Source organism: Mastomys coucha, unplaced genomic scaffold (genome assembly GCF_008632895.1).
Source record: "Mastomys coucha isolate ucsf_1 unplaced genomic scaffold, UCSF_Mcou_1 pScaffold22, whole genome shotgun sequence".
Classification (NCBI taxonomy): domain Eukaryota; kingdom Metazoa; phylum Chordata; class Mammalia; order Rodentia; family Muridae; genus Mastomys; species Mastomys coucha.
Genome location: NW_022196905.1, coordinates 255,390,141 through 255,400,838, shown reverse-complemented (window position 1 = coordinate 255,400,838; position 10,698 = coordinate 255,390,141). Strand labels below are relative to the sequence as shown.

The window sequence follows — 10,698 nt, the reverse complement described above, 5'->3', positions numbered from 1 at the left end:
GAGAGAGAGAGAGAGAGAGAGAGAGAGAGAGAGATAAAGACAGAGAAAGAGAGAGACAGAGAGAAATTTAAAGACAACAAAACAAACCCACCTAGCTCCCATTGCTGGTTCCTGGAGAGGTGTGGATCTGGTCTGAGTGGAGGCTGATTCTCTTCCTCTTGCTATTCCTTTCTCTCCCTCCACTCCCTAACTTGTTTTTGTTACCACATTAAAATAATAAAAACTAACTAACTAACTAACTAAATAAATAAATAAATAAATGCCAAAACAGACTGCCCCTGGGCTGGAGAGATGGCTCAGCAGTTAAGAGCACTTGTTGCTCTTCCAGAGGATCCAGGTTCCATTCCCAGCACCTACATGGTGGTTCACAATGTCTGTAGCTCCTGTTCTAGGGGATCCAACATCATCTTTTGGCTCCTTAGGCACTAGGCATGCACGTGGTGCACAGATATACACGTGGGCAAAACACCTATACACATAAATAAAAATAAATCTAATTTTTTTTAAATTGAAAAACTAAACCAAGCCAACAAAAATCAACACTAAACAAAAACCCCAAAATCGGAAACCCACTTATAAATGGGGAAGAGGTCCCTCAACTTTTCATACACTTTAGGGAAATGGTTCTAAAGGTGTGGCAACCTCTGTGGTGGCCTTCCCAACCCTGTGGATTTCCAGAGCGCCTGTCACACCTTCAATAGTTGGGACTTCTCTGTCCCTGTAGCCAGCCAGGGGGTTGGCTCTGCCCTCCTAATTGCTCCGTTTCCATTTTGCCAGGTTCTTGCCTCCACTGTGGCCCCGAACCAACCCTCCCCGCTGTGTACCTGCCACTTGGAGAGGAAAAGAATGGCTTTGTCCTGACAGTGGTCGTATCTGTCACTAACCAGGCAGGGGACAGAGAGCAGACCCAAGTGGCAGTTAAGGTGGGTGGTGGTTGATGGCTCTTGCTTCTTTACTAGGAAATGTCTCCACCAGGCTGAACTATGGCAACTACAGGGCATGTGGAAGCAGCTGAGGGCATGGGTGAGCAGCCATGATCAGTCAGCAGAACTCTGGGCAGAGCCTGGAGAGATCTCAAAAGGAGTTCATGACTCAGAGGCTCAGAAGCAGGTGTGGGTTGGGGGGTGGATGGAATGAAGAAAGCAGCTAGAGGTGGAGTGTGAGCTTGCCCAAAATGTGCTGGTGAAGCCATCACTTGCCTGATACAAATGCATCCAAGTGCCCTCCAGCCTCAGGAAGTGCGAGCACACCTCTACTAGGCCTGCTCTGCTCCCAGACCCATGGCTTTAGGGGCCAGCTTCTTGAACAAGAAGACCACTGATCCTGTTTCTGGTTCCCCTGTCAGGTGGGACACAGCTACATGGGTGTTGAAGATGTGACATTCCAGGAAACTGTGTCAGAGAGAATTGCCACAGCTCTGCACCGTGAGCATGGTCATGAACAGCTTCTCCTGCTTGCCAAGGCTGTGTCCTCTGAACTCAACGAGGAGGACCAGAGCCCAGGCTCTGGGCAACTTAGAATGGACATCAAGCGGAAGGTGCATGAAATGGGTCCTTTAAGGTCTGCATGTGGCTTCTTGGGGAGGAGGTGGGGCTCGTGAATCAGAGAAGCCTTGAGTGCCCCACAGTGGTCATGATCACTTCCTGCTTTTGTTCTTCCACCAAGTGACATAAAGTGAAGGGACTGTCTTCTTTATTGGTAACCCACTTTCTCCGCCCAGCTCCATAGAGTCACAGTCTTCTGGAATCCTAAGGGAGGTGGAGAGCCTCATCTGGCTGAGAACCTTCTGGAGACTGTGGGGAAGAATCTACTCCTTACTTTTTCTAGCTTCTGGAGGTCATCACCAGTCCTGGGATCCTAATCGCCTTTTCCCCATTCTGTGTGTGTGTGTGCATGTGCACATGTGTGCACACGTATGTGCATGTATGCACGTGTGCCTGTCTCTGTGTGTGCATGTGTGTCTACATGTATGCGTGTACGTGTGTTTGTATCTGTGTATGTGTGCATGTGTATGTGCGCATATATGTGAGTTTCTGTGTGTGTGTTTATTTAGGCTCTAAGGATCAAACATAGGTCTTCATTCTTCCATATCAAGTACTTTTACTAATTGAGCTATCACTCCCCTACCACATTTTTGAACCCTCTCCTTTTTCCACCTCTGCATACATAACTCATCTCCTTCCCCAAAGTCCCTGTCTCTCTTCTAGAGACCCTCGTGATTACACCGATCCCACCTATAACCCCATTTGAAGGTGTTAAACTGAACTATATCTTCAGAATGCTTTTGCCAATGCATGTTTTCTTCTTCTTCTTCTTCTTCTTCTTCTTCTTCTTCTTCTTCTTCTTCTTCTTCTTCTTCTTCTTCTTCTTCTTCTTCTTCTTCTTCTTCTTCTTCTTCTTCTGTTTTGTCTTGTTTTGTTTTGTTTTGTTTTGTTGAGACAGGGTTTCTCTGTGTAGCCCTGGCTGTCCTGGAACTCACTCTGTAGACCAGGCTGGCCTCGAACTCAGAAATCCACCTGCCTCTGCCTCCCAAGTGCTAGGATCAAAGGCATGTGCCACCACCGCCCGGCTGTTTTCTTCTTTTTTTCCTTTGGGACAACACAGTCGCTGGTTTCAAAGGTCCAGATATGGGTTTCTTTTGGCTGTTGTTCCCTCTGCTGTACATGCAGGTCTACAGAGTCGGATGAGTTGTGTCATTCCTGGGACCCCCAATTCTCTTGAAATGCATTCACAGTGCCTTTGAGGCACATCTCATCTCCTGGTCTTTCTCCCTCTGTCCAAGGTCAGAGAGCTTGTGTTGAGATCCCTGTCCACGGTCACCACAGGCCTGGAGAACATGCCGAGGGTCCAGGCTTTGGCTGAGGTGCTGAGAGAAGTGACTCACTGCACTGAGGAGCTCACACCTGTGGCCCAGGTAAGAATTTCCAGTGGCTGAGCCAGGCTACGGCATACATCCTTCCATGGTGTCAGCATGGCAACTCATTAGAGGATAGATCAAAGAAGTCCCTCAGTTATGGTGCTGTCCTGGGGCTACAAGACATATTGCCATCTTCTTCCTAAGAATACTTCATGGGTGGTTCAAGGGAAGATGGCTCATGGCAGGCCCAGGTGCCTCGCTTTGGGTTTATGGTCTTGTATGTTTACTGCCCGCTAGTAGGCACCAACAGGAGTACCTGGATCCTGTTCAACTTGGGTCCCAAGTGTGTGTCCAGATATTGCTGCAAACCCACTGTGTGTCAACTTAACATGCAGCTGCAGACTCCTGCCTTTCTAGCCTGGGGTCTCCATGGCCCTCAGAGCTCCCCTACCTGATCACATGGCAGGGGATTCACACAGTGCTCAGCGACTGGTGAGGGTGGGACACAAGTACCTCAGCTCCTAGATACTCTTGGTGGGTAAGTCCTGAGTGGGACTGAGTCCCAGATTAAATCTCAACAGGCTGATAGCACCTTCTGTATTGACCTCTGGCCCTTCCCATCATCCTCACTTCCTCACTCCTCTAACATGTTCCCTGGGGTCACCTTCAAATCAATGGCTTACATGCAAATGTGCTTCAGGATCATCCTCCTGAAGAATCATAGCCAAGGACCAGTCCAGAGTCAAAAATGAAGCCATAAAGCCAGAGTTGGCAGGGGAGGGGGGCACCCTGATCCTGCCCAGCTGCTTTGCCAGGGGGCTGCCATCACAGACCTCCCAGCATGAAGCCAGAAAGGCTGGAACTATTTCAGCACCCTGTGGTGTTGATGCGACACTTCCTGTTCTCGCCCTGTCTGCACATCTGTTCCATCTGCACCTCTGTCTGTTTTATGCACATACACCCCTCTATACATCTCCCATTCCCTCTTCTGTGCATTACACTAGTTTACTTGTTCTACAAATGCTTCTGGAATCTATGCACAGGTATCAAATTCCTTCACACATGGGCCTGCCCTAATGATACTTCAAGGCTATTAGACATTAAACAAATAATTTCACAACCACATAAATTACAAAATTGGGGTGAGTGTTATGCCCAACTATCTACCATCCATCCATCTATCCATCCATCATTCATCTATCATCCATCTACTATCCATCCATCATCTATCCATCCACCTATCCATCATCCACCCACCCATCCATTCATCCATCCATCCATCATCTATTTATCATCTATCCATCATCCATCCATCCATCATCCATTCATCCATCAGCATCCATCCATCATCCATCCATCATCCATCTAACTACCCATTCATCCATCATCCATCCATCTGCCTATACATCCTTTCTTCATCCATCCTTCCTTTCTCTATAAATCCCCCACCCATTCTCCTTTTGTCCTCCACCCATTTGCATGGGTCCTCAGTCCATCTGTTGTCCACCTGATGTGCCTATATCTATCTATCCTCCATCTGGCCTCTATCCAGCCAGCCTCCGTCCATTCTCCTTGTATTCATACCGCATCCCCCTAGTCAGTAAATATTACCAAATGTCTGTTGTGTGTAGGACATTGTACAAAGTACTATGGGAAAGATTCAGAGGCAGACCAGGCTACTCTCCCAAAAGAACTTCAATGCGGTCAGGGAGAAAGGAGCCAGGTTTAAGTCAGGCTGCTTGTGTCAGGCTTTGGTCTAGCTCTTCCCTGGCCCTCCCATGCACCCCTCCACTATACACCTTACCCTCTGAATGACCCATCCCTGGCAGGGGCTCACCTTGGTTTTCCTTCTTTGGGTAATCACAGTGGGAGGCCAGCCAAGCTCTGCAGCGTGCCACTGAAGCCCTGTTGGCAGTCAGTACCAAGGTTCGTCCTGAGGATCAGAGACGCCAGGAAACCACCAGGGCCATATTTGAGGCTGTGGGGAGTGTTCTGGAAGCTTCTCTCAGCCATGGATCAGAAGACCCCATCGAGGCCAACAGCAGCCAGGTGGGTGCCCTGGACCAGATGCAGGCCTTGTGCATGCTGCACACCCAGTTCATCCTAATATTGCTAGGTAGTTCGTTCCTGCCAACCTACAGATGAGGGAATAGTCACAGAGGTTGCAGCTTCTAGGAGGCTTGGAGGAAAGGCTCTAGAAAGCAAGGGTGGATAGCACACAGCACATAGAACAGGGGTCCTGCACTTAGTGAATCCCACCTGTCTCTTGGAAGCCAAGCCACCCAACATCCCTAAGTCCCCTTTGCTCACCTGTACCTGAAGGCATTCTGCCTCACCCCATCAGCTGTCCACTGGACAGGTTATATGAACCACTTGGCAAGTTTGGGCCATGTACTGGTTCCTGTAACCAAAACATAGAATGTCTTTAGGAATCAGCCACCCAGAGCAGGAAATGAGGTACAGGTGTGACCCCAAGAGTCACCGCAGGGCCTTGAAAGTACTGCCTGTCGGGATAGCATCATGGAAGAGCCATAAAGCCAAATGGTAGCTGGTCTTCTATCTAATGGGCTACTTTTCCAACCCAAAACCACAGCACCGACAACAACCTGAAGGACAGACACTTGCAAAGGTGTCTTACATGTGTCCACACATTCAGATACTAAACAGATTCCCATGTTCATCCTTGCACACGCATCATACACATGCATCACAACTGCATATGTACAGCCGCACAGGCACATGGCCACAAACCCTGGAAGCCATCAAATACATATACTTCATACCTTCAAGCACATACACACAGACATGTACTCATACATACTTAAACACATGCCCTCAGAACAACACACTCACATTTTCACGCTGGTGCTCACACTAACTTGCATATACATACTCAGACACATACATACAGGCAATGATATCTTGCATATGGTCATGGATACACAGAAACACAAATATACAGACAGATAGATATATACATAAAGACAGACATGCACATACACACAGACAGATATACACATAGACACACACACACACACACACACATATTCTACTAGGTCCTTGAAACTGCCCGCAGTTTCATGAACGGGGTTCTCCTCAGTTAGGAGGAAATAAAGGACCTGAAAGAGAGGGTTTGAAATGCAAGAGAAAACTCGAAGCCAAGTTGCGTCCCAATCAAGGGTCCACTTTACTGAGAACAAACAAAGGTTTTTATAATCACAGGGGAAACTGAAAACAAGTCTCTGGATTAACTATAAAGAAAGTTCAGGTGCCAAAGTCTTCCAGGTTTAGAAGATCTTCAGGGGGCTGGCATACTCAAGCAGTGGGCATGCTCAGGCGATGGGTATATTCAGGTGGTAGGCATGGTCTGGAGGCTTCTCCAAAGACAGTCAACAGAGAGCATCTGTCTTAGCTCTCAGGTGTTAGCCCTCAAACAGATGCTGTCAGGAGTCCAATGGATGACTTAAGTGAAGAGGGGATGTAACAGGTCCTTACCCTAGCCTTGTTTGTCATCATGAGCATGTGTCAAAACATTCTAAACATTTATCTATTTGTGGACCACACATGCCACAGCATGCATGTGGAGGTCAGAGGTCAAGCCATGGGAATTGATTTTCTCCTTCCACCATGTGGGATGGAATGTCCACAATTCCATGTGTGTACATGAGTCCCTGGGATGGAACGTGGCCTGTCAGGTTTAGTTGTAAGCATCTTACCCAGTGAACCAACTAACTAGCACAAAATGTGTCTGATTTAGGGGTTTGGATGAGGCAGGGAGCTGAGCCTTGTCTATGGCTCTTACCTCTGCTGAAACCAGACCTAGGCCATACGTATGAACCCACAGCACAGTCACACAGCAAAGGCTCACACAGCACCGTGGCACTTCATATGAATCCTAAGCCAGGTTCTCTGAGAGCCCTGGTTCATCTCACCAATCTGTGACTTTCCTAAGTCACCTCCTTTCTGTGTCCTCCCCTCTCCTCTTCCACCAAGGGCAGGGAAAGGGCTCACTTCATGGAGCTGCTGTGTGGGTGGAAGAGCCTGCGGGAGTCAGCAGATGTTCTGGACTTCTTGTAGATGCCTGCTTTGCCTATGGCCTGCAGGGCTGTCTTTGTCTATCACCTCCCAGTCCCTGCTAAGGGCCCCACACTAACCTGGGGACAGCAGCCAAGGGGACTATGATGACAGTCCACAGTCGTGTCCTGCTTCCTTTCCAGGCTCACACTGTGGCCCAGCTGCTTCGGGTTGTAGACCATTTGCAGAGCGCCCTCCTGCTGGGAACGTTGCCAGGAGACCTTCCAGCCATCCTGGTCACCCCCTCCATCTCTGTGTACACAGACAGGTACTGAGCTCTACTATGCATGCCCAAGAAAGTTGATGCCCTAACCCACATCCCAAGCTACTCAAGGCATGCCCAGAGGCCAGTGTCAGGGACAGAGAAGTTCTGGGATCTGAGCTTGGTGCGTGGGTGTAATGGAGTCTTTCCATCATGGTAGGTGTTTGTATGGGACAGAAATGGAGCTGTGGAGGGATAAGGGCTGTGTTAGAATCACCTGAGCTTTTCAGGCAAGGGGGCTAATGAGGGGGACCACCTCCTCACACATATGATCATGGGCAGCCCTGGCTATCCCACTACTATAGAGAACCTGTGGCAATCCCAGACATACTTGCCTGAACTTTCCTTGGAAGGTTTGTGTCAGCTTCAAGATACTTTCTGTTGTGTGTGTTTTCCAGGGAAGTTACTCTAGTGCAGTTATGTATTTACTTGTTGACAGCAGATCTTGCTGCAGAGCCTTGGCTGACCTGGGATTATTTATGGAGACCCCGGCTGATCTCAGAATTACAGTAATCACTCTTCCCCTGCCTCGGTGCTGGGTTTTATAGGTACATGAGCCACCATGGGTAGCTTGGTGGCTATTTTAACTCACCTATATAGAGAGAAAAACAACAGAACATAGAAATAGTTTCACCCAAGTCTATCTAACATGGTACTTATTGACGTTAGTTACAGGCATATGGGCAACTGGGTGGGTGGGTACACGACTGAAGAAAAGAGCCCCACTTGTCAACAATTATTACTTGCTTATATATCCTTGTGGGTGGAAGGAGCCTGTGTTCCCTGGGCCCACAAACCTTGGGAGCTTTCTTGTCCTTCCAGAGTGGAATGTTAATGGGCTCACTCTTAGGGGTGTTAACTGATCACTGCTACTCTAATATGAGGTGGTGAAGATTATATCCAGCCCAGAGGAACACACACACATCTCAATATCACTCCCTGCCCTGTAGACAGAATGGAGGTTCCCTCACTAAGCTGTGGTCCTTGACTCTTCAGACCACGGTGGCTCTCTTGGGTCCCAGTAGCAGATTCCATAAGCAGTATCCAGCTCTGGAAACAGGTCCCCGGTCTCATCAGATGGGACAAGGACAAAGGACAGAAAGTATGAGGCTGGCAGCCCATGGTATCAAAGGTCAAGGCAGGTAGGGGAGAGAAACTTGGAGAAGTGATTTGCCAAGCACCTGTTAAGTACTGACAGTAGACCAGGGATTGACAGTCAGTTCTAAGCATCACCTCTGATACAAGCTTGTTCTTGGACCTCCGATCCACACGGGGGGGGGGGGGGCACCAGCAGCTTCTGATGCTGCTTCTGTTTGAAACACAGAAGCTGCTAAACACAAATACAGCCATCTCTGACAATAAAGTGGGACCCCTCCCCCCCAAGTGCACAATGGGGGTTCTTCCTCAAATACCAACTTCATTTCTTCCTATTCTCTCACCCTGTGGTCAGAATACAGCCACAGAGTTGGCAAGGCTCTTCGCTGCATACTGCTGCCGCTGACTCTGTGACCTTCACCCTGCCTGCCGCCACCTTCCTCTGCCCTATGGAGGACAGCCAGGAGCCTGTGGACATAAGGGTAACCCAGCAATGCATCCATGGAGACAGTTTTTCTCGTGTGCAAAGAGCTGGCCCTTGTATTTGCTCGCTGATGATGCTACCGTTGCCCCATCCATTACAGCCGAGGTTCAGTATCTCACCAGAGCCACAGCCAGGAGCACAGGGGACTCAGGCCCCAAGGCTCTGGACACCCAAGTCTCTTCTATTTCCAGCAGGTTGCAAGTGTCCACCCAGCTTCATGAGTCGATAGTGAAGCTTTCCAGGTCTTTGTCCATAACTAAGACATAGAAAGACCAGGGCTCCTTCCACCCCAGATTAAGGTACATCTGATTCCACTGAATGCTAGTGAAAATAGACCAACACCTTTTTTTTTTTTTTTAAATACACTTCTTGCTACTCCTGATACCCATGGAATTGGTTTTGAGATGCCTGTAAACATGAGTTTCAAACTGTGGCTGCTCAGTCCTTTATAGAATCAAAACCTGTGCACAACTTCACATATACATATATACACATACATATACAAACACATATACATATGCACACACAAACATATATATGCAGAGAGGGGATGGGGAAGGAGGGAAGGACTCCTTGTAGTCGTGGCTGGCCCAGAATTCACTGTGTAAACCAAAGTGGTCTTGAACTCACAGAGATCTGCCTACTTCTGCCTTCTGAGGGCAGGGCTTAAAGGCACTGCCACCATGCTCAGCCTCTGCATAGACTTTAAATCAAGACTGGGTTGCTTGTAACAGTTTTGATACAATATAAATGCTAGGTAAGTAGTTCATGATAATGTGTTATTTTTAGGAGAATGGCAAGGAAAAAAATCAGTACCCATTAGTATAGATGCATTTTTTTTTCCCCAATATTTTCAGTCCTTATTTAGTTGAGTCCACAGACATAGAACTGAGGATGTGGAGATCTCATTATATCAACTCTGGGGAAGAAAGACTTGCTGATTCCTGAAGCCAGCCTCATCTCTGGAAAGCACCATCAGTTAAAGGCAGGGCCCTGCACCCACCCCACAGAGCAAGGGCCGGTCACCAGCCTCAGGATCTCACTGTTCACACAGGGGCCTGTTCCCCCCGACCCTCATCAGTGCTTCTTGCTCTTGGCTTTCAGATGATGAGTTTCTCACAGAACCCCTTCCCTTCCCAAAGCCAATTTGATGTCAGTGGAACTGTTGGTGGACTTCGTCTGACCAGCTCCATTGGCCATCCCATCCCAGTGAAGAACCTGTCACAGAACATCGAGGTAGGCACTGAGCTGTTTAGCCGCCCTTGGTGGCACTTGGCCTTCTCTTCAGCTTGGTTTGGGGTCAAATGGGCCAATGGTAAGAACAATGGTTAAAGAGAGAGAACCTGCTCAGTGTGCCCCTTACACTATAAAACATTGTATTCAATGTAGAACCATGCATATGTGGCCATTTACATATCTTTGGTATGTGGCAAGTTGTCCTGAGGATATAACTGTTGGATAGAATTCTAATCATCACACAAACCAAATGTTCACTTCAAAGGCTCATGGTGAAGCCTCCAAATGCCGTTAGATTTTCCTTAAAGTCAAGCAAGAATGCTTACGTTCCACGGTGCAGTGGGCGCTTAGATTCTTTTAAGAGCTTACTGGCTTTTTTTCCTAGTCGTCTGCCGTTTCCCTTCAATGACTGATTAACAGTTTGCAGGGATGTCTCCACTGTCACCCACGGCACTTGTGAATGTGCCACCAGGGACCTGAAGAATGGCTGTTGAGTCTAGATTATCCAGGGGCCCAGTGGAGTCACAGGGGCTCAGAAGAGGGAAGCTCAGAAAGTGGAGTGAAGAGTTGAGGGGAGAAATTGACTGCTGTTGATGGCACAGTGAGAGGTTGGGGTGAGGGGAGGAATGGACCAGAAACCTAGGACCACAGATGGCCTGTAAAATGGGGTGGGGGTAGGGGGTGGGGGTA

At 48.3% G+C, this 10,698-nt stretch overlaps 1 protein-coding gene across 1 annotated transcript in view; it reads left to right on the top strand.

Moving 5' to 3' along the window:
* Pkd1l2 (polycystin 1 like 2) overlaps positions 1-10,698 on the top strand; it is a 91,801-nt gene that overhangs the window by 31,080 nt on the left and 50,023 nt on the right. Inside the window, exons 15-21 of the mRNA XM_031336888.1 lie at positions 778-923; positions 1,346-1,537; positions 2,783-2,914; positions 4,724-4,906; positions 7,075-7,199; positions 8,644-8,770; positions 9,877-10,064. Coding sequence (XP_031192748.1) covers positions 778-923; positions 1,346-1,537; positions 2,783-2,914; positions 4,724-4,906; positions 7,075-7,199; positions 8,644-8,770; positions 9,877-10,064 — 1,093 coding nt within the window. The remainder of the gene's footprint in view (positions 1-777; positions 924-1,345; positions 1,538-2,782; positions 2,915-4,723; positions 4,907-7,074; positions 7,200-8,643; positions 8,771-9,876; positions 10,065-10,698) is intronic.